General features: G+C 32.6%; 2 protein-coding genes across 7 annotated transcripts in view; both read right to left on the reverse strand.

Moving 5' to 3' along the window:
• Positions 1 to 3339: 3339 nt before the first annotated feature.
• Positions 3340 to 24583, reverse strand: LOC142321741 (mitochondrial import inner membrane translocase subunit TIM50-A-like). The gene is made up of 4 exons (XM_075360078.1): positions 24561 to 24583; positions 19034 to 19127; positions 18485 to 18774; positions 3340 to 5297 (listed from the first exon to the last, which is right to left on the reverse strand). Exon 4 carries the CDS (start codon positions 4724 to 4726, stop codon positions 3473 to 3475), a length of 1254 nt encoding a protein of 417 aa, XP_075216193.1. The 5' UTR covers positions 4727 to 5297; positions 18485 to 18774; positions 19034 to 19127; positions 24561 to 24583; the 3' UTR covers positions 3340 to 3472.
• The window catches only part of LOC142321739 (uncharacterized), a 448717-nt gene continuing 446971 nt past the window's right edge, over positions 23692 to 25437 (reverse strand). For all 6 annotated transcript variants that reach the window (XM_075360075.1, XM_075360074.1, XM_075360072.1 and 3 more), the window contains one exon: positions 23692 to 24654. In XM_075360075.1, coding sequence (XP_075216190.1) covers positions 24636 to 24654 — 19 coding nt within the window. In that variant the 3' untranslated portion in view covers positions 23692 to 24635. The remainder of the gene's footprint in view (positions 24655 to 25437) is intronic.

Raw genomic sequence — 25437 nt, forward strand, 5'->3', positions numbered from 1 at the left:
ACTTTTTTTCTTAGTTTGAGAGAAATTGTAATGTTTTTGCATCTGCCAACTCATTTTTTGAACAGATCGGCATATTTAGTAAAGATTTCATGTTCTATGTTGGTTGGTAATACTGAATACCTTGAATTGATATTAACCTTTCTACTGCACACACAAGAAAATCATGTTTTGAGAAAACAGGGTGTTAAGATTGGTAATGCTTTTAACTCATAAATTACTGAATATTTGTTTTTTAGGCCCAAATGAGAAGTTTTATATTTACACACGCCTTTTTTAAATCATGTATTGGAATTTACTTATTTTGATAAATTAATATAAAAAATTGCTGAATAAAATTTATTTTCATAAGCCCTTTTTAGAGAGATGATCTTTGATCATGTTTTTTATACACCTTTCTACATAGATGGCTGCTTATATAGAACTCAACAATATTAGTTAACACAAAAAATATGAATAGTATATAGTACTATTAAAAAATATTTACATTACTCGGTATAAAATCAAATCGTCAAAATGTATATTTATATATATATATGTAAAAAATAAGATAAAACAAAACAAATAATCCTTGGTTAATAGACAGAAAAATGAAAAAATCCTTCATATAAAAAGACAAAAACATTAAAGAAACAATATAATCAGTATTAAAATTATCTATACAATAATTTCATAATTTTCTTTCATACTTTCAACCAAAGGACACTGACGTGAATCTTGAAACATGCTTTTGGTTCTAAAAACTTAAACAAACTTATATCAGTCTCTTTTGATGCATTAATTTGAACATTAATTTGATGCATTAATTTTTTTTTAACTGTTTGGGAATGTCCATAATGATATCTTTTATCCTGAAGAATGTAAAATGCATAAATGTTCCAGTATAAGTTGTCACTGCTCCCAGTCCACCTGTGGCTAGGAAAAGTCAACCTTATTGTATGACTGTATTTTAAAGGCATAGTTTTCATGAAGTTTTTTTTCATTACGTTTTTAAATCCTTCTGACCATTTTTGTAATATTGGTGCACCATTTCTGACAACAAAGCATGATGAGTTTTCTCATGTGGCAGGAAGCAGTTTTACATACTTGTCTAAGGTGTGAATGTTTGAACCACAAAGACCAAAGTTGCAGTCACATTGGCAAAAAGAGGAAACATAACTGTTTCTAACAGGAAACATCTGGGATTACTGTCACGTTGAACTTCTTTGAAAACCGACTACAAAAGGATTTGACCAAAAGATTTTGGTCATATAATGCTGGTCTATGTCAATGCTATGTCATATGAGCTGGTTTTTTTAATCTAATTTTTAATCTTTGCATAGAACTAGCAATTAATGATGTTAAAGAACAATTTAGATCCAGAGTAACAGTACGCAGTGAAAAGATAAAGATGCTACGATTTGCTGATGATAAAGTAATTATAGCTGAGAGTAAAAATGATTTAGAAGAAACAATGAACAGCATGGATGAAGTCCTACGCAAGAAATACTGGCTAAAAATAAACAAGAACAAAATGAAAGTAATGAAAATTGTAGTAGAAATAATGAAGATGGACCACTGAATGTGAATATATGAAGAGAAAAGGTTATGGAGGTAGAAGAATTTTGTTATTTGGGAAGTAGAATTACTAAAGATGGACGAAGCAGGAGTGACATAAAATGCCAAATACCACAGGCAAAATGAGCTTTCAGTCAGAAATATAATTTATTTATATAAAAAATTAATTTAAATGTCAAGAAAATATTTTTGAAAGTATATGTTTGAAACGTCGCTTTATATGGAAGTGAAACTTTAACGATCGGAGTACCTGAGAAGAAAAGATTAGAAGCTTTTGAAATGTGGTGCTGTAGGAGAATTTTAAAAATCAGGTGGGTGGATAAAGTGACAAATGAAGAGGTGTTGCAGCAAATCGATGAAGAAAGAAGAATTTGGAAAAATATAGTTAAAACTAGAGACAGACTTATAGGCCACATATTAAGGCATCCTGGAATAGTTGCTTTAATATTAGAGGGTCAGGTAGAAGGAAAAAATTGTGTAGGCAGGCAATGTTTGGAATATGTAAAAAAAATTGTTAAGGATCTGGGATGTAGGGGGTATACCGAAATGCAACGACTAGTGCTAGATAGGGAATCTTGGAGAGCTGCATCAAACCAGTCAAATGACTAAAGACAAAAAAAAACCGTAATAAACACCAGTATCTCCTAAGTGTGTCTAATCCCTGATGCAGCCACCTTAGCAATCTCCAAAACTCTATCTATTGCATCCATAGTGGACCGGCCCTTCCAAACCATATTGTCTCTCGAACAGTCCACTAGGCCTCGCCAATTCCAGGCCAAGTCTCCTAGCTAAGGAGAGCCTCAAAGACCTTTCCAACAGTATTAATCAGGGATATAAGTCGATAACCACCTCCCATCTTAGACACCATGATCAGTCTGGTCGTTTTCCAGTTATCTGGCATGACCTCATAAGATAAGGCCTGATTGTAGAAAAGAAGGATAGCCATGGGGGAGGGATGGGATAGGTGAGAGGACATACAAGCAGCAATTTTGCCTGGGCCCATGGGCACAAAACATGTAAATCCAGCCCTGTATACAGCAAATTAAAATTTTTATTAAGAAATATACATATATAGAAATTACTAAAATAATAAGTCATTCTCAAGCCCAAATTGATGGTTTATTATTTCAATTAATATTTACTCCAAATAATCATACATTTTCAAAACATAAAATTATAAAATTAAAGCAGTGATGGCCATAATACATTTGAATTAAATCAATGTTTAGCTTTATTAATCCAGCTGTTTATTTCCTGATAATTTATAACTTTTTGTTTACAACTTTGATAAACACATTTGTCTACTTCTAACAAAATTTAGTAACTAAACTATCCATTATGATGAAAATATAATAATTAAAAATTTAAACCACTATAATAATATACATAATAATAATAATATAATAATCAACCACTCTTACTGACACACACCCACAACACTGAACTTTTTAAAAGAATTTTTTGTAAATGTGATATTTTATAATGACAACTGGTTACATAATTTAAATATTAAAAAAAAGAAAAAACTATAATTTAGTTTATTTTTTGGAAGAAACCAAAAAAAAAGTGAAGAATGCAATTAAATTTTTTTTATGCGAGGTTATCATAACAATCTTTCTCTTTTCATTGTTAATGAACAATATTATATGTATTTGTTTTTTGCTGGATTTAACTGGAAATCAGTAAAGAAAAAACTGCTAACACATAATTATTAATAAACATTTCTGTAACATAATTAAGTATGATAATAAAGATTTAAAGTTTGATTCAGAGATTAAACATTAATTTTTTTTTTTTTTTTTTTTTTTTTTTTTTTTTTTTTTTTTTTTTTTTTTTTTTGAGTTAAATCACAAAAAGCCATTTAAAAATAGCTCAGGCTGTTCTGAAATATATAACATAATTTTATCCGAAATTCTAATCAATTATTTCTTGTTTTTATTTTATCTGAAAGTTTTCTGTTGTTTTCCCTATATGCTTCAACCGGATTGTCAAATTCAGTATAGTACTTAAGAATTTCTCTTACATCTTCAACATCAGTGTAAGCAATTGTTCTAAGAAAAAGTGCAAGTTCAACAAGAGTTCTATCATCATCTTGTCCGGTCCAGCGTGGTATTATAATTGCGTTATTTCTGTGTAATTTAACTGAATTTTCATTCCAATCGACAACAATAACTTTTTTAAGATCACGATTTAAATAATCTAAATTCTTTACATACTGTCCATCAATGAGTTCAGTTGAAGTTTTACTAAGTTTAAATACAATATACCTTTGAGGATCCAGTTCTTCTAATAAAGGGCATGCAACTCTGTTTTGTATTATAGTAAAAACAACCAATTCAAACAATGGTAATGCTACCAGTTCAAGAAACTTATCAACACCAGGTCTTTTTTTAAATCTCCAACCGGTTTCATAAGTCCAGTCTGCATGAACCAGTAAATCAGTCAGTTCTAATACCAATGTATATTTTGGTTTAAATAAAAATGAATAATTATTAAATTGCAATGTATATTTCAATGTTTCTGAATCTGGTAACAATTTATGCATAACTGGCTGATTCATACTATTCAAAAATGAATCCATTCCTTTTAATATTCGTTTTACATATTGTTTTGGTAACTTTAGTTCACTAAATTCATCTTTGATTATGTTACCTTTTTTATCTTTATAAGGAGAACCAAAGACATAAAAAATCCAACATAAAATTAAACTTAAAAACAAACATATCATTTTTATTCTCACCCAATTAATGCGTTTTTCTGTTAGATGTAGATTTTCTTCTTCAATTTTTTTATACTGTGTAGAGTATTTTAGACAACTTAAAATATTTTCATCTTTTTTAAAATTGTTAGAATAGTATCTAAAGCAAGAAGTATATAATGGCAAATCACATGTAAATGATGAATACTCTAAGTTATTGATTAATTTGTTTTCTTTATATTTATACCAGTCTGATTCCATCCAATTTGTGATCCAATTTTTCTCTGACTCTTCTCCATTTTCATTGAACTCTTTAGTACACTGATTTAAACATTGTTTCATGTGAAATAAAACTTTGATAGCTTTTTGAAAATCATTACTGTAATTTTGTATAAATGAAGTACATAGCAAGTTAAATGTAAATGGTGAAAAAATAGCACTGTTGATTAGTTTGAATTTAATACATTTGTACATAACAAAATTTAATACATTTTTTTTTTTTTTTTTTTAAGTTCTATTGCCAAATACAAACAGCTGACATATTTACACTTTAGCTCATGTTTATTTTCCTCTTCAGGTTAATTATTTTCTTAATTCCAAAATATAAAGATTTTTAATTTTTTATACTAATAATTTTAGAAAATGAAAAAACAATTTTTTTAAATTTAAAAAACTAGATTGTTTAATCAAAACTTTAGATAAATTAAATTCAACTTGTCAAAGATTATAAAATTGCCAATTACATTAAACATTTTCTAATTATTAACACTGTATTGTTGCACTAGAAATTAAAATTCACATTTTATACACTGTTTAAAGCATTTTATAACCTACTAACAAAAATTAATAAAAAATGAGAAACACAACCTATAAAACTCTCATAAACCACTTTCTGACATACTTCCTCTTTTCATATTAATTCTAATTTTATCATCCACTTTATCCAATTCATTCTATACTCTTTACTGGAATCCTGTAGTTTTCATTCACAAGAGCTTTAGTTCTTGTTATAATATCAGTGTCACTGAAAAAAGAATACTGAAAACTAAAAATTTTTTTTCCATATTAGATTCTTCATTTTTCTAAAACATATGTTTAAAGAATAAATATTAAGTATATTATAAACACAGGAAGTACCTTTTCTAAAGCCAGCTTATTCCTCTTATCAAACTGCTTTTATTATTTGCTAGTGGTGTAACAATTACAACCTTTACAGGACAACATTTCTGTATAGAAGTTTTTTTATATATGATATTTAATAAAATGCACTATTAACATTTTTGGAATTAATTGAATGAAGTAATAAACATTGGGTAGTAGCCGATCATCTGCAACATGTACAGTATCTTTAGCAAATTTAGGGATGGACATAAGACTGTTAAAGATTATATTTAAAATTTTAATGTTAGTTGATATTCACAAACACATAAACTGAGTTATATATATATATATATATGATTCAAAGAATATTTTTTAGCTTAATAACTACATTTAACAAAATCTTTTTATAACTGTTACTATTCAAAGAGAATTAACAGATGCTAGGAGAAAGTCATGGAGGAATTACGTAGGCACCATCTCACGCACTACTCCCACATCTACTGTATGGAAGAAGCTTCATGCAATTTGCATATCTCAGAAACAGTCTATCCTCAGACTTATTCATGAAGGAGAACTTCTAACATCAACTTCTGCAGTCACAACTAACCTGGCAGATTGTTTTTGTCGGTGTCCCTAATTTCATATATATATTAATGAATTTCAAAGATATAAAATACAGATGGAAATAGTACTGTTAAATTTGTAGGTTCAGTCTGTAAATTAAATGCTTACTTTAATGAGTTATCGCATTTATTAAAAAACTCACTTGACACCTCCCCTGGACCTGACAACATTCATCTCAGTATGCTCTCAACCTTTCAGCAACCAATTCGACACTACATCACCTACTGCATACTTATAATGTGTTCTCTGTGTAAGTCTTCTCACCTGTCTGGTCAGAAGCCATTGTGGTACCAGTATTTAAATATAGTATTTTCTGGTAGAGACAAAGCATGCTCCTCAGATTACCGTCCTATCTACCTAAGGATATACTTTGGGTAGGACATACACCTATTGCCCTATATCCTTTGCTTGTCAAGCATTTTGTACAAAGTGATGGAGAAAATGGTGAACCAGAGGCTTACACAGTATTTAGAGAAACATGCCCTAATATCTCCTAAGCAGTGTAGTTTATGCCAAAGATGATTTTCCATTGACTATTTGGTATCACTAGAAACAGCTATCCAAAATGCTTTTCTACTCCACCAGCAACTCGTTATTTTCTTTGACATCAGGAGGGCATAAAACATGGTCTGGTGACATGATATTCTAGACACCCTCAAAGAAAGGGAGTTGTGGGCAATATGCTTGCCTTTATTAGAGGTTTCTTAAATTCCAAACTTTCCATGTTCATGTTGGAGATTCTGTGTTGAATAGCATCACCTTAGGGAATGGAGTGCCCCAAGGTAGTGAATTAAGAGCCACCTTGTTTACTACAGCCATTAACAGCATTACTAAATGTGTACTACCTGTTTCATGTTCTCAATTTGTTGATGACTTTGCTATGTATATCACAACCTTGTTGTATATGTATATAAACAGCCACAGCCACAGCCTTGTTTTGTAATATTTAAACAAAACACAAGTGTTTCAAGTGTGGGAAGGTGACCAATTCAGTGCCAAATCAAGGCCCACAACCCAACAAATTGGGAGCCCCATGAAACCTGGCATGAATTAACCGTTGATAGAGTTAATCATAAACAGCTTCAGAGGACAGTACAAAATACTATATATCTCACCTTGAAGCTTGGCTTCACATTCTCACTTGAGAAAGCAAAATGTGTTGTCTTTTCTCACCTAAAAGACCATTTTATTCCACAACTCCTTCTCAATGGAGAGCCAATTGCTATCTCTCCTGATGTTAAATTTTAAGGTTTGATTTTTGATAGCAATCTTATAGGTCAAACATAGAAAACAGTCAAAAGCTAGAAGTTTGAAAATTCTAGATATGCTAAGAGTCCTTAGCAACGCCAAGTGGGGAGCCGACCAATCATATATGTTATATTTTTTTTTATTCTTTAGTTTGGTCCCATTGGATTACGGTTACATCACCTACTCTTCAGAGCGTCATACCATCCCTAAGATGCTGGGTGCTGTACATCATGCTTTTCTTTGTCTTGCTGCAGGCCTCTTTAGATCAAGCCCTGTCATAAGCATACTTGTTGATTGTGGTGGGCCATCACTTTGGTATACATGGGACTAGTTGCTAACATCTTAGCCCATCTTAAAGGACAACCAAACCACCCAGTTTTTAAAGCAATCCTCACAAGCCCTTATTTACAACAGTATGAAAACCATCCATGTTATATACCACCAATGGGTGTTTCATACCCCACGTTTACTGTACCCTTTTAAATTGTAACAAATTTTCTATTTTCCCAACCTATCCCTGTTCATAACCTCTGTGGATACTCAACCACATAATTTTAATTATGACCTCATCATATATAATAAAAAATCAACAACTTCTATCGTTTTTCAGCAAATGTTTTACCAATTTCTGTCCAAGACAAACCCAGATGCAGTAGTATATATGAATGGGTCAAAACAGACTGATACTGTTGGACACACTTTTGCTGTAAATGATAGAAACTATATGTTAGGTCTATCTGGTAATACAAATGTCTACAATGCTGAACTGTACACCATCAATAAGACTTTGAATATCATTAACCCAAAATACTGTCAAATCCTTATTTGTAGCAATTCATGTAGTGCACTCCAAGCTTTAGAAAATTTGTATTCTAGAGATCCTACTATCATCACTGAAATTCTTAAAGTAATCACAGAGTTGAACTGTCGTAACACAAAAGTGAGTTTCTGCTGCATCCCTAGCCATGTGCTAAAGATGCATGTAAACGTCTTCCACCATTTGTGTTACTACTACTGATTTTATTAATTCTGTTAAAAACACTCTTCAAAGAAAGTGGCAAGTTGGCAGACTGCTATAGTAAGTAATCGACACATCAAGGATAGTGTGGTTTCATCAAACTTTTCATGCAATAATAGCTTAGAAAAGGTTGTTATTTGCCATTTGTTAATAGGGCACACAAACCTTACACAAGAACACCTAATGAATAAGGCCAATGCCTGATTCACTAGGTACCTTCACTGATTCATTAATTTACAACTGCCATCTAACGATACACCTCCTTGTGGTCTGTGTGTGCTATGTGGCATTGCATCGTAAATTTAAATTAGGAGCTAACAACCAAGATATTTTAAGAAACAGTGAGTATGCTATCGATTATCTTCTGTTTAGTATCTTAAGATTGTGCATATATTTGACTATTAAATAATTATTTTAATATTTTGTTGTTTTTTTTGTAATGTATTATGTTTGTTCCGGGTGATGATAATGCGAAAGTGTTTCTCACTCACCCCAAAAAAAAATTATAATGTAATATTATTTTTAATTAATTTTTCATTTATTACTGTAAGCTGATGTGGTAGCAGTTTTCCCTTCCAAATGATATGTTCTGAGTTAAAATCTTATTTAGAATCTTATGCACATACAATAGAATTCATTTTTCTATCATTTAAAAACATAGGCAAAGTATAGCTATAATTAGGTTCAGCCTACAGTTGCTAAAATAAATTATACATGTTTAATTACTAACATATTATTTATAAAGGCAGAAAATGTAAAAATTAGGACTTATTTACCTGTTCATTTCCTGCAATGTAAACTTTCTACAGCAAAAAATACAGAAGAGATACATTTCTGAACTATCAGAAATTTCTCTTCTGTATTTCTTAGAGTATCTGATGAGAGGAATAATTGCAATAAATAAACTCAGAGCAACTTATTTACTTGTTGCTGCTTTTAATACTTACACAAGCTTATTCTAAAGGACTGATTCTACATTATTCACTTTCACAGCGATGGCAAGTAAAAACATTTTTCTTATTGATAATATGGCAATGATTGTCTTCACTGACTAATTTGAAATGTAATCCTATCAACTTTCCAACGGAGACCAGATTTTGTCCCAAATTAGGAAATATAGTGCAGAGTTCATTGCTACCTTTTCTATTTTATTATGCATTAATACTCTGAAACTTATCTCACCTTGTCTGTACGCTGTAACAATAAGTTTGTTTGCAAGAGTCACTGGCTTAATTCCAGAAATTAGATTAAACTTTATCTGGAGCAAACAATTATTATCGAAGTCATGTGATCTGTCAAATCTGAATTTAAATACCACCATTTGGAATATCTTGTTGACAACTAGCCAAGCAGCTGCATCATCACTTTTTTCCTGTTTAGCCTCTGGGAATCACTGTCAGGTATTACTTCAGAGGATGATGTGTACGAGTGTAAGTGAAGTGTAGTCTTGACAGTCTCAGGTTGACCATTTCTGAGATGTGTGGTTAATTGAAACCCAACCACCAAAGAACACCGTATCCACAATCTAGTATTCAAATCCCTTTAAAAGTAACTGCCTTTACTAGGATTTGAACCTTGGAACTCTCAACTTCGAAATAAGCTGATTTGCAAAGATGTGTTCACCATTAGACTAACCCAGTGGGTTAAGCTGCATCATCACTGTCTTCGAGTGGCTTTGCAGTACATAGATTTGAATAAGCACTTTGTTTCTTGGATTCACAACAAAATTTGGCAATGTGTCCATAATTACTGCAATTATAACATCTAGGTTTTCCTTTTATTTTGTGTCATGCATTGGATTGTTTACTATTCTTAATAAAGAAAACTGAATCCACAGCACTTTCATTGGAGATATGCTTGACATCTTGCAATATACTAATTTTGACATTAGTCAGCTTTTAAAGTTACTTTTGAACTTCCTAAAGACATTATCATAGGCCTGTAAGTGTCAAGTAAATCAGCAAGAAATAGAATGCCGATCCATTCTGTGGAAACTTTGGAGTCCAATGCATTTAACTTCTATGCAGTGCTTATTTATGAGTGTTGACGTATTCTGCTGCATTCAAACAATTATTAAGTTTGATAGTGATAAGGTTTTCCAACAAAGTGATCTTGCAAGTGAAACCTGAGTCTTTGAAATCTGTCTCCAGATTCTCCTAACTCTGCTTCACTTCATGTATCATTTTTGATGTGAGAATAATTACCAATACCCACAGCTAATACAAGTGTGGCCTTGGCTTCCACCATGTTACATTCATTTGTGGTAGCTGATGTGTCACTTAATATGCATTTCTATAAACCCTCATGTTCAAGATAGAACTGCATATCAAACTTCCAATCACTATAATCTATCATGTCAAAAAAAGAAACTGATCCCTCATACGGTTTTAGTACAAAAATCAACTTTACTGGAAAACAATTTTTACATGTCTATAGAGATTAGGCTATGCAAAAATGAGAGCCTTAACTGCAGAACCTCCATAAAGTGAAAAATATACACAATAATAGCACTGTTCATGTAACTAAAACAATATTAAACACTAGTGCCAAGGGCCATAATCTGATGAGAGGGATAATGCCAATATGTTACTCTCAAGAGTTTCATTATTGTCATTATTGCTCTCATCAGTATTCTACTTCCAAAAAAAGGATGAACTGCCATTATTGTTATTAATTAATAAACTGTTTTTTGTTATTATTTAATTGCTAAGAGCTAGAGACATTGAAAATGAAAAGCTAGCATCTCCCTGTTTAAAGATCAGCACAAAATTAATTTAAAAGATAAATGAATAATTATAGAATATTTTTTTATTTATGTAACATTTTTAGGTTAAGAATTCATTTGAGATACATGAATTTCTTTGGGTAAATAACCCAAGAAAATATATATATTGCTGTATTTTAACTGACTGCTGTTTATACTTGTTTACTTGTTATAATACTGTTGCTTATTTCACCTTAACATAATTACTATGTTCTAAGTGCACAGTTTTCAATTCTATATATTCTAATCTTTATTAGATAAACTTAAGAAAAATCAGATTTTTGAGTCAAACTGAAACAGTAAACAGTTTTTTTTTTGGAATTCACCTGTCAGTCAGTGTCATCTATCTTCAACTTTCTATGATAGTGAAAATGCTCTTTATATAATAAATGGAGAATAGAACTGGCAGTAATATGTAAAACACCTAACTGCAATTATTACCTAACTTATCCCTTTACTTTTTACTGATGGGCTTTATAATATATTGCTTCCTATTTAAAGGAGTACATTAGTTGCTTTGTGCTAGCTCTCCCAATTGAACTAGACAATCGTGTCATTCATACAATAGTTTGAAACAATAAATTATCAGTTACCAATTTTATTCATGAGATTAATCTATTTCAATATCTGAAGAGAATCGAGCAAACCCAAATTACAGGTGTCCCAATCAAAATTTGTATCAGAAAAAAGATACAATGAACAAAGCCACAAATACTTAAGTACTTCAGATTGAATTCTCTGTCATTCAATTAAACAGTGATTAATAGTTTGTTTATTTTAAACATTTTGTTAAAATAAGGTTTAGTAAGAATACATTGCTCTTTTAATTTTTTGCACAAATTATATTTTTAGGTAAAATTGTTAGCCAACAAAGGAAATTAAAAAAAAAAACTTAGTAAATAACAATTACAATAAGTCCATAATACAGCTGATAATATATTGAAATCAACGATTCTTATGAAAGCTTATAAAAAGGTCAAGAACTTTATTGTTATACTATGATTCAATATAATTAACTTCCGAGTCTTAATTAATGAGATAATTGTTTATCCTTTCTTGCACTAAATTTTTATAAATCTATATTTATGTTCAACTTTGCATATCTTAGCTGGTTTTCTAAATTGGCATCAATTAATGAAGCACGTGATGAACTCTTTGTAATTTTCATCTTGAAAAAAAAGTTTTACAAACATATGTGGGTGTAAAAGCACTTACAACTCGTGCAAAATATCTTAAGTTGCAATAACTTTCGGATGTAATATAAGTATTGTAAAAATTAATTTTTGATGTGGACACAGAAATTTGTTTCATTTCATTGTTGCACTGTAACTCAATTAACTCCATTTGCAGATTTTCAGGAACACTGTTCACATCAACACATCAACATGAAAATATTTTAAAAATTTTATCATATTTTGATAATTCTGAGAAATGACCATCAAATGCAGTTATAAGTTTCTTTATTTCATTAGCATATTTCAAGAAATTCTTGGTTGGCTTTTTGGGAAGTTATTTAACAGTGGAAAATGTTGAGCATTATTATTTCTAAGTTGGCACTCAAATAACAATAATTTCTTATTAAAAGCTTTGGTGAAATACAATTGATTATTAAATTATCTTGCCCGTGCAAGTCCTTATTTAGCTGATTAAGTTTTTCTGTTATATCCACTAAAAAACATAGGTCTAACAACCAAACATCATCACTTAATACAGGAACAGATTCTTGTTTCTCATTCATAAATAAAATCTATTTCCTCCAGTAAATTAAACAGTTTTTTTAAACATTTTCCATGACTTAGCCATCTAACATAGGTAAAATAAACGATATCACCATATTCAGAAGTTAATTCGCTAAGGAATTCTTTGAATTGCCAATGCTGAAGAGCATGTGAACGAATGTAATTTACTATCTTTATAACTACGTTCATAATGTGATTCAAGAATACGTCATAATAGTTGAGCACATAAATTTTGTTGATGTATCAAACAGTGAATAATAAAAAATATCATTGGTTTTAATGTCTCTGCAATCTACCTTATCCATAAGTAATTTTACAGCTCCCTTATTTTTACCTATCAAAGTAGGCGCCTCCATCCAAAAAAAAGCCTCAAAATTTAGATATTAAGATATTTTTAGCTAAACATTTTTTCAATCGCCTGGAAAATATCTTCTCTAGTTGTGTCTTTTAAATTTAAAAGATATAACATTTCTTCTGTCACTTTTTTTTACACCTCTGCACCGGATCTTTAAAGCATCGCTTGATACACGGGTTGTACTTTTACTCTAATGACTCTTCCCGCCTACCGGCTGTAAGTCTGGCATGACAGGTTGGATCGCCAGTCGAATCTTTTGTTTTTCTTGCCCACTCTAATGGGGATACACCATTTCTGGTTTCCCCCACCAGTGTCGGGTCTTTTTAGTCTTTCCCATCCCTCTTCATCAGTCCCTGGGTATCCTGCCAGCTTAGGAGATCCAGAGTCTCCTTACTTCCTCGCCACTGCCCATCCAAGCAAGCCTGAATCAACGACAACTCCATAAGGGGCTGCCCTTTACCCCCTTATCTTTCCTTGGGAGTACCCCAGTGATGTACTTGGAAATAGCCTCAAATTTCTGTACTCCAGAAAGCATGCTTCCAATCAGATTATCCAGAGTAATTGTGCCTGTTATGCTTTCATACATTCTCCTCTCCCTTGTTCATCTTGGGCATGAAAAAATCATGTGTTCCGGAGTATCTAGCTGTTCACAATAGAGGCAGCTTTCATCATCAGCTCTTCTTCTCGCATGAAGGTAAGTCGTAAAGACACCAGGACCGGTAAGGAACTGGGTGAACCAATAGTTGAGTTTACCAAATCTGCTCCTGGTCCATGGTTTAATTTCTTTTATCAAACAATACGTCCAACATCCTTTTGTTGAATTATTCCACTTATTCAGCCAATCTGTCATCATGCCTCTGTATGCCACATCTGTGCTTTCACCCCTGCTGATTCTCATACTCATGCTGGCTAATTGCTGCACCAGAGGGACTCCCACTATAATGAAAATAGCATCACTTGAAATCGACGAATAAGCCGCTACAACCCTGAGGACCATCTGTCTCTAGACCCCCTCAAGGGCTTGCCTGTTCCTGTCAACATCCAAAGCGTCCCTCCAGACTGGTCAACATACAACAAGACTTAATTTCCTAAATGTACATATAGCCTTCTCTTTGATGATCAAGAGCCCAATGCATTCACTAGGAGTTTACTGAAGTTCTTAACCATCGTCCCTGCCTTTGTACATGTTTCCTTCACGTGTTCCAAAAAGTTTCTTCTTTGATCTAACCAAATCCCTAGGTATTTCATTTTAGCCTCTGATCGCACAGGATGACCTTCCACATGTATTGGTATCTCCCTGATGATCCGTCTTCCAGTCACAGCAATAAACTGTGTTTTTCATGAGATAACGTCAACCCCTTATCCATCATCCAACTGTTATTCATGTCAATGGCCATGTTCACTCTTGCAGCAACATCCTCTTTGCGCCTCGCCAACACCACAAAGGCAATGGGAGCAATCCCAGCAGGGTAGTCTAGCCTTAACACCCCCATCATAACCAGACACCAAAGAAGGGGATTCATGACAGAGCCCTGGGGCATCTCGCATGTGGCTCTAAATCTAGTCTGCATCCCATTCACACAGTATATTAGCTCCCTACCTTCCAGGTACTTTTTCACCATCCTTCTTAAATAATTTGCAACCCTCTTTCTCTGAGCACCCAAAAAGTTACCCCATCAGAGAGAACCAAATGTGTTTTTGAAGTCCAGCAAAATAACCACTGCCGCTTCCCTGGTATGTAAGTGCCTGTTACTGCTTCATCATTATCCTCATCACCCAGCCTGCTGCCTCAGTGGTGGATCTACCTTTTTGGAAGCCATATTGGTGCTCCCTCAAACCTCTTTTATTCTCTATGTCCAGTCTAAGCCTGGGCTCCAGCATCCACTCAAGAAGCTTGCAAATATTATTTGAGATTAATCAGTCCATATCCACCTGGTGAATTCTCAGCTCCACGTTTTTTAATAAATACCCCCTCACTTCTTTAAAGATGTGGGTATAAATTCATCAAGCAGCACCCCATTCAATCTCAGCCGGTATGCCATCTGATCCTGGGCTTTTCCTTATCTTCATCTTTCTGCCCGACTCGATAAGGTCACAGTGGTGGATGACACGGAACTGTTCACAATATATCTCCTCTCTAGGGAGATCATCACATTGTGGGAAATGTAAGGCCATCGCCTCCCTCACTCCCTCACATAACCCTCCATTAGTGCTGGAAGTCTCCTTCAGAGTCTTCCAGTGACCAGTTAAAATCCTCTTCCCCATTGGTCATGATCGATACTATGCTCACATAAACTCTTCCTTTTTTTTTCTTTTTAACCTCCAGGACCATCGTTAGGTATTGCTTCAGAGGATGAGATGAATGATTTATAACATGTGTGAAAATGCCATGCCTGACCGGGATTCGAACCCAGGACCTCCAGTTGAAAGGCCAAGACGCTACCACTCGCATAAACTCTTCCAACACGGTTTTTTAGCACTTTTAATGGTTGCTTTATATATTATTCTAGCTGTAATATAATTTGACCAAGCCTTATCCCTATCAGGAGCATTACTCTTTGCCAAGCATTGATATGCTCTTCTTGTTTTCCATGCTTGCTTTCAAAGGATTTCTATCTCCTCCATCCACTAATATGCATGTTTATTTGCCCTTTTAGGAACTAAAACACCAGATTTTTCACATTCCTCCTAGAGTATTGTCACCAAATTCCTCAGGAATATCATCACAGCCATCTAGCTTGTATTCTTCCACTAAATTGGATGCATCCTTTTTTGGATACTATCATTCTTGGTAAGGTGGGACGGCCAACACTGTCCTAGTTTCATAGACTATGTATAGGTTGTCTGAAAGATTCTCCATCTCTAGAATTGCAGTTCATGTAGTCGTTGATGCTCTCCATAGGTACAAATACCAGATCAATTGCAGAATGGGAGACCCCTCTCTGAAAGGTCACCCCCTCACCATTAATACATACTAACCCTAGCGCATTTACCCTGTCGCTAAGGTGTTGGGCTCGTATGCTGTTTACCACCCCACAAAATTCAGGACTTTTAGCGCAGAAGTCCTCAGCAATTAGTATGTTCCTCCGCCTGTGTAATGTAATTTCCTCAGCAAGTTCATCCAGGAAGTTACAAAAATCAACAATATCAGAACTGGGTGAGTGATAGATAACATGAAAAGACTACTACAGTACCCAAATCAGCCCAAAGCCTTGTCCTGCTCCACTTTTTACTACAGAAACACCAGACACTTTTCAGTGCAGTGATAGGTTTTTCAACCTATCACTGATAGAAGTGATCTACTAGCCACGCAGGCCCCAAGGTCATCGACATATTTGGTTCTGACAATATGATCATATTGACACACTTTCTCACCACAGTGTCCCAACAGAGGTCTTGCGTTAAGTCTATTTCTTCCCATACAAATACCTGGAGATATTTATACATAGTAAATTCCTGTATAAATATCTGGAGATATTTCATTTGGGGGCACACATTTCTTCATCTTGTGGCCCTCCGTACCACAAATTGTGCAGTTCGTGGGCATCTTGCATTGGGTATGCTTGTGACCAGGTTTGCTCCAGTTAAAACACAAGTTTGACCAGTCTACTCCTTGCAACCAGCTGATGCCCCAGCAGTGGAAGCATCTTTCTTTTTTCACTCTCTAATCTGAACTCGGCAGTGTACCCATCCTATTCATAGTCTTTGCTCTGTTAACTTCTTCTGTTCTGGGAAAACATAAACTTTGATTTTATCTTTGTCCCCTTGGTATAAATAACTCAGCATTTTCTAAAGCGCTGCACTCAATCAGTTGCCAGGGATAGTCAATGTGAGTGCTTCAGCTTTCTCCCTTATCTTCTTCAGAGCTACCAGCATGCTTCTTAGGGTCACCTCTTCACCTTCTGTAGATGAGTAAAAAACCTTTTTAAGTTGTTTTGTTAATGGAGGGATTATCTATCTCCATTACCATTGTATCTTCTTTCGTTACCGTAGCTGACTTTATGATACTATTTATTATGGAGTCTGCCATAGTACCTTTTCTCTCATGGGTATCGGCAAGATCACGAAGGTATCCAATATCTCCTTGTGTCTTGGTTAGATCATCCACTATCTGAATACTCTTTGATAGCTGAGCCAGCCATCTCCGTATCACCAAGTTAACAACTTCCTCATCAAATAGTTGTTTATTCAACAATTTCCTGATCACAAACTCCTTATTTCCCTCAGTTTGGGTGCCTGCATTATTAAATCCATTATAGATTTTAGTAAGGTTTTCCTCATGCTGACCTATATAGTTACGTAGACCCAAACTCAAATTCTGCTTTGACTTAATCAAGAAGAGTCCTGGCTGATTTGTCAACTCTTCCATACTCCCAGGTAATGGTTCTTCTTCTTCTTCTGCGGGCTTGGGCCTATGCCATTTTTCCTGTGCTTAGAATCCATATTTGTAGATTCAGTCGTTGGGGTCATCTCCAAAGTAGATGGCATTGTTATCTCCATATTGGGAAGCGATTTTTGTGTTTCCTTCCATCTTCTGGTCTGATCCAATCTTGATCAGACCAACAGTACATTGTAGAGGGTCAAAATTCGATTGATTTGACACCTCACACGCTATTTTTTAGGGTGACCAGGGGGTAAGTAAAATGTATTTGACCGAAAATGGACTCAAAAATTCTGGGGGGGACCAAAAGGGAAATGTCAGGTTTTGGCAAGAACCTGAAGGAATTGATTGGGGAAGGAAGAGATGAGTAGAAAAATGTATAGAAAGTTCTAAAGAAAGTTTCCCATTATATTATCCAGGACTTGGAAAAAATTTGCTAAACCGTGAAATTTTTCTAAGTCGTTATTTGTGTTATGATGTCACCGTCTTGTATTTTCTTGTACAATGACTTAGAAAATTTTCACTTAGAATCATAACTACACCAGTGTACAATAACTTAAGCAAAAAACTAAAAAAAACACACAACGCACAATTAGTTATCCAAAAAAACCTAAAAATTCACATGCAAGTCCACAAATCACCAACTGACAAATCCTGTACACATAGACGAAAAAACAACCAAGAAAACTTAGAATGAATTAGTCACACCACAAATAAATACCACAAGTTGACATGTGTCAATATGAGATATCTGTACTTTCATCAAATGCCAGAGAATACGCTTTGAATTGGTTAAATTTATCTCTCAAAGTTATTACTGTTTCAGCTGAAATGTCATCAATGTGACGACATATAATTTGGTGTGAAAGACTGATACTTGAAAATTTGCTTTTATCGGGCAAAACATCTTTTTATAACTGCTTCCAAACAGTCCTTCACCAGTTCACCATCTGAAAATACTTTCATTTTCTTTGTAATCAACATGGCAACAGAATAACTTACTTTAACAATGGTAGATTGTTGTAATGGTGAAGCAACTATCGTCTGCTGAGCTTTCAGATGCGATTTAAGCACAGTTAATTTTAAACTTTTTACTTCTTTACTGAAATTTACATAATCAATATGTTTTGTCTCATGATGCCTTTTAATGTTATTTTACTTAAATAAAGCGATTGTCTCTCTACAAATTAAACACATTAATTTTGAGTTTTGCATTGTGAAAAAATAGTTTTTTCCAACGATAATTCAATTTCCTGTTTTCATCAGCAGTTTTTCTTTTCTTTGAATACATCCTGAAATGTTAAAAAAAAAATTGCAAATAAAATGTTAGAGAATATTGGTATAGTACACAGAGCAATAAGATTTACTTTTTTAAGTAAATTTAGTATTCTTGTTTTGTAATAATATATTAATATTATGTAAAAATACCAATATTTAATAACTTTTTTAAACTTAATGCAAATGGTGATCACTTGACACCTGAATTTAACATTTAGTTAAAACCTTACTAATTTTTAATTTTACTTGCATTAAATTTTACAATATACTCACTTGAATAAATTTCAGAATTTCTTTGGAAAAAATTTGATGTCTTCAGATGTCACTTTTATTCACAAGGAACCAATGTTTTTTCACATGTCAATTACTGTAACATAATATGTATGTATTTTTTATTATTAGAATTAAAATTACAATTAAAATGAATTATGCGGGCAACACATGTGTTCTCAGTTCGCATTCCTATCATACATCTCTCTCATTCAGCTCACAAAACAATACATCGGTTCCTCACGGACAACCTGCTGCCCACTGCTTGACATCATCATTCCACTCTCCTACATTACTAAGCGCAAAGGTGTGTGAATCGGTTCTTTATTGCATAACTGCATTCAAATTACAGATGGTTGCCTAACAAAACTGATCCTTTCAGTAACATTTGGCCTTCGTGGATGTCAAATATAGAACTGGAGTTCATAGTTGCACTTTCGCATTATAGCAACAACATATGCAAATTTTCATTTATTTAATATCTTTTGTATACATACAACGAGAAACAAAAGTTTCAATAGAAATATAAAACTGCTGGGTCACATGCAGCTGGTAGGCCACGTGTTGGCCAGGCCTGCACTAGGCCATACGTAAGAGTCGTGCAAAGAAATAGGAAAATTTTAAGTAATAAAAAAATGAAGTAAAGTTATTAACCTTTATTTGATGTTGAAAATATGTTCTACAAGAGTGGAAATTTCAATATACATTACTTTTTAAAAATCACTTCACTTAAGTGCTGTCCATTTTTGTGTACACATTTAGTAAGTTGATTCTGAAAATTTTGCATAGCACGGCACAGTGTGTTCAGGATGTTGGCAATTTCCTCTTCAATCTGTGTTTTGAGCAGGGCAAGGTTTCTTGGTCTAGTCTGATACACAAGGTTCTTCAGATGTCCCCATAAAAAGAAGTCACAGATTGAAAGGTCTATAAAGACCGGGATGCCCAAGCAATGTTAGCAATCCCTGAAATTACACGATCCCAAACAAATGTCTCACTGCTAATATAGACTGTCAGGCAGTGTCAGGACAGGAGGCTCTGTCCTGTTGAAATCAGGTTTGCTGAAGGTCAAGATTTGGAAAAGAATGGAGCCTTGGAGCAAAAAATGTCTCTAAAGATATCTCCACATAACGTTGAGATGTCAAGTGACAGTAGAGCCCCTTTCATCTTCAAAGAAATAAGGACCTATTGTCCCACGACACGAAACTGCATACCGTACAGTAAGTTTAGCACTGTGTAATGGATGCTGGTAAAGCTGAGCAGGGTTTGTTTATGCCCAATAATAGAAGTTCTGCTTATTCACATATCCACTCAAGTGAAAATGGGCTTCATTTGTCATCCAAAGATTTTCAATAAAGTTAGCATTCGCATTGATTTTGGATAAGTTTTACACAAAATTGCAGATGCAATCACAATCATTAGGTGTCAGTTCTTGGACAATCTGAATCTTGTAATGATGGAATTTAAGGTTAAGAAGTATTCTTTGCATGCTCCCGACGTCTGAGCTCCAATGACGAGGCAATTTTCTGCATCAAACGATGCAGGCTCCTTACCCTTTTCCACATCAGCTTTCACAGCATCAATGTTTTCTGGCATACGTACAGACAATACACATTCACTATATTTTTTCAAAGCCAAACCAGTCTCTTCAAAGTTACAAACCCAAGTTTTGATTGTGTATAAAGAAGGAACTTGACTGTAGAGTGGGATCTCATCGCCGAAACACTCTTTGTGCAGCTGTCACCATGTTGATAAAACGCTCTTACAATAACCGTACACTCTACACTTCCACTGCTCCATCGCAACTAAATAAATGTCCATTACTGCTCTTCAGTTTAACATTTTTCCCATTTTTGGTAGACCTACAGGGCTGCTAACATCAAATTCAAAATTTCCCGTTTCTCTGGACCACCTGTATATGAAATATATGTGTACTAATTATATTTCTGTAAGACCTGATACAAAAATTAGCCAAGAAATGATACATTAAATATTTTCTTTAGGATTATTATAAATGAAATTTGTTATGCAGTCTTTTATTCCTTGCAACAGAATGTCTAAGATGGTATATATAAAATTAAAAATGTTTAGAATCAGGGAAGTAGAAGTATGGAAGTGTAAATGTAGATTGAACAGACTGATATTTAGGATTTGTTGTCATTACTTTTATTGTAAACAAAATCCTTCCTGATGTGGGTAAATAATTTATTAGAAGACAGTATTACACATACATTTTCGTCTGAGATTAATTATCCGTTTGCTTCGATAAGGTACTCAACCATTTCAACACACACATCTATTTCATCAACTGACAATGATTTTGAAATGATTTATTATAAAATTTAAAATATGTATATACCACATTAATTCCACTGCCACTACATGTTTTATAAACAACATTTTTGATTATTTTAAAAATATTTTGTACTTACTTTTCTTGTCCAGATTAAATGATGTCCTTCCAGAAGTCTGGAGCATTTATTACTTTGCCATTGGCAAAAATGAAGTAATCTTTAAAGCAAGATCATGCTTACAAATGCATCAGGTGCTGAGGTTCCTGAACTTCTTCACAACACAAATGAAGTCATCATAGACAGACAGCATTTGCTACTTTAGAAAATTAGTTCTCCATCTTGTCACTCCAGTGCACAACCTATTCTCCAGGCAAAGTATGCAAATAGCTGCTTCAGAGCTAGCCAACTCATCCCTTAGTGGAGTAAGATGACAATTGACCTTGGAAGTCCATTTTTTTTAGTCTTTTAGTTTCTGGCTTGACCTCTAATTAAGTTGATTTAGCCATGAAGCTAAAGTGAGATTAGAGTCCCAGTCTGGCTCTACTGTCTGGATAACAGTAGAGTGGGCAGATAGGATCCATTTTTGTTTTTTCCTTTCTACTTCAGCCACCACTTCTTTCCTGTTATATGGTAATGCTTTACCAGCAAGTGGGTGTAGATGTAGTGTACTGGTGTGTGCTTAAAGCAACCAATCACAAGGTGATTATTGAAACAGTGTCATATCCATCTGTCGTTTGTGTGAGCAGATGTACACTGGAGTAATACATAATATATTTGTCATCTAAAGCTCGTAAATGTTTCTGGCCATGGTCCCCACAATCTTCCAGTTATAGAGAACATTCTTGTTGAAAACGCTGTTTCTGATGAACCCAAGGTACCTTGGGTAAAGTCATTGTTATAATAGCTATTGACCACACAAAAAAATATTCAGGCAATTTATTGTCTCCTGATTTCACAGTTGCTTTAGGTCTAAGGTAGTTTCTAAAGAAATTGTCATAAAAGAATCAATCTAGGGCGTTTGTGTCTTTGTTCTAGGGAATGAAAACTGTTTTCTTAAGCTGCTATTTTTGTACCACCTTCAAAAACAAACTATCTTATCCCTGGTAAATGTACAAATTTTCCCTAGTGTGACATTCATGCAAAACTTTTATAACAATGTAGCCAGAATTCTAGCACAGGCAGTCTGTTCTGTATGTACCATTTGTTTTTTTTCTCCATCAGGCTTACAAAGTATCAGATGTTAGTATACAATTTCAAAGTAATGAAACATATATTAAATCCCTTATACATGCTTGTTTTCTCCAACCAGTTTTCCAGCTACTGCCGGTTCTGAGGGTGTGCATGAGTGTGTGCAGGCAGATGCAATCATTGCTAAAGGCTTGCCAAGCCTGACGTAGTGTAATGCAAGTGTAAACATGTAGTCTGGAATAGATTCAAGTTGACCACTCCTGAGATTTGTGGTTAATTGAAACCCAAACACCAAAGAAGACTGGTATCCACAGTCTAGCATTCAAATCCATATAAAAGCAACTACCTTTACAAGGACTCAAATCTCAGAACTCTCAACTTTGAAAATCAGCTAATTTTGCACCGAGTTTAACCACTAACCTTGTCATTAAATATAATAATTCTTATTTACTGCATATAATTTCAAAAAATACTTTATAAAATAATTTGGCAAACCAGTATCATCACAATATATAGCACAGTCAGTGTACCTCAGATGCTTAATTGTATATTTTACAATATTTTACGTCCATTTTCATAAAATGTATTCTATGAAAATGTTACTATTTCTTTATTTTTTCTAGTTGCTATTTTAAATGTTACTATTATTAAAACAACCTATAGTCAAGAAAGCAATCTTTCTGATTTATAATAAATTAATGTAAAAAATAAAAATTTATTAAAACTTTTAAAGAATTTTTAAAAATAAATTTTTGCTAATATATGTTATATTTTTTTACATTATTTTTTCATCATTTTTAAAAAGTAATTTTATTTTTACAAAATTAGTGATAATTTTATTCTTAGATTAGTAAGCAATCAATAAACAAACACATAATGTGAGTAAAGAATCTTTCTATTGTAGGTGTACTAACACAACTGCACCAACACTAACACTTTACTGCACTAACACTACACAAACTAATTTAATCAAATTTGATTTTCAGTTAATAAATACTAAAAAATCTACAGTAAAATTGAAGATTCATCATTAACTTCATATACTGAATCAGCAAGCATTTCATACCTCATTGCATCAGAGAACAGTTAGAAAGATCAAAAATTTAAACAAAAACTGGAATTAAATATCAATGAAGAAAAAAATTATTTTAAGGTATAAAAAAATTAAATAAAAATACATAATCTAACAACAAAATGTATTTATTTAATGAGTAAAACAAGTTATTTTTGTTCAAAAAAAGAATTTTTTTTTAAATGTGCCATATTATTTAGTTTGAAAAATCACAGATTGTTTAATAACTTTGCATAATATATTTATCACTATATTTAATAAAAATGTTATATTACTAGTAAAATTTAATTAAGATTACAATTTAAAAAATTCAAATAAAATAATATTAATATACCTATTATATACAACAAATAATATTTTATTCAGGTTTTTTTTTATTAAAATACAAATACTTTTAAAGTACTGGACACAAAGTGAAAAGGAAATATCATGAAATAAAAATTGTATACATTAATTAATTTAATTTTTCTTATCTAAATAAAACTCTATTACATAATAATAAAATACTTTACATAAAATTTGTTCTCTTAGCAATATAAATATTTAAAAGAAAAAAAGTTAGCTAAAGTTTTCACAAAAAAATAAAATGTATAATAAAAAAACTAACTATGAAGATAAGTGCACAATCTCTTATTAACAAATCTACAAAACAATATTGTGCCAATATATATATATATATATATATAGGCTTTTATAATATCAAATAAAATAAAAAAGTAATAAATTTTTGTAATACTGAATAACCCATTTTTATGGGAATAAATGATAAACTGCACAACCTCTAGGATAAAAGCAGCATAAATTCAGTAACACTGTTATAAGAACAACAATACTCTTCATCTATTAACTAGCTGTTAAATTTCTTAAATATATTATAATTTTTTTATTTAAGTTATAACAATATATTTAAAATTTATGTAATAAATAATAAATGTAAAATATATATTATATATTTTTAAAAATAAATATAAGAATTTACTTTTGCTATTATTGGAGTTTTGCGTGGCTGCATCAACAATTAATTTATTGATTGTCTGAAATCACTCTACTGCTATCAAGGAGATGTTACATACCTTTAAAAAAATAAATCACAATAATTACCAGTAACTGGAAAAAAGATAATATTAACAAAACACACAATTTAAACATTCAAGATAAGATCATAAATATTGTACTAAACTGATTAAATGAGTATTCCATAAAATTAGAATGATGAAATATAAAATATACAAAAAATGAGTCTTAATTTGTATTTTTGGTACGTTTCCTTCTGAAGACTTAGATGTATCCTATGTTAGACTGAGTCTGATTTATAAGGTCAGACCCGATCCTAAAGAAGTATTTCTTTAACATATATTTTATTATAATAACTTTAAACAGGCTTATAATTACATCTTTTTTAAGTCCATTTTGTATGAATTTGTACAACCCAGGGATCTTAAAAAACCCAATTGGATTTGAATACTTTTTATTAAAAATGTAATATTTTTCTAAAATTATTATTAACTAGAGATTAATGAAATATTGTACATAATAACAATGAGGATACAAGCATGATGTTAAGCTATAAACATTTCTTGAATTTATTAATAATAAAAAATACTGAACATTCTTATTTCAAGTACATAACAATCATATTTAAAAATACAATTACCCCAGTCTCATATTTCCCAAGTTAAAGGAATTTTTAGAAAAGAAAAGTTAATTTTAAACTCTTTAATAAAACTTAATTTCTCAAGCATGGTATCGCTGATATGTTAAATAAATAAATTAACAATTAATATAATCCTCCTTACCAGCATGTTGATGTGTTCTCTAGATCTTTCGACTTATTTGGAAGCCACCATCAGGAGTTA

This window comes from Lycorma delicatula, chromosome 3 (assembly GCF_047948215.1).
Source record: "Lycorma delicatula isolate Av1 chromosome 3, ASM4794821v1, whole genome shotgun sequence".
Lineage (NCBI taxonomy): Eukaryota > Metazoa > Arthropoda > Insecta > Hemiptera > Fulgoridae > Lycorma > Lycorma delicatula.

Coding starts and splice junctions, on each gene's coding strand:
- LOC142321741 (XM_075360078.1), bottom strand. CDS start 4,726: ATGTACAAATGTATTAAATTCAAACTAATCAACAGTGCTATTTTTTCA.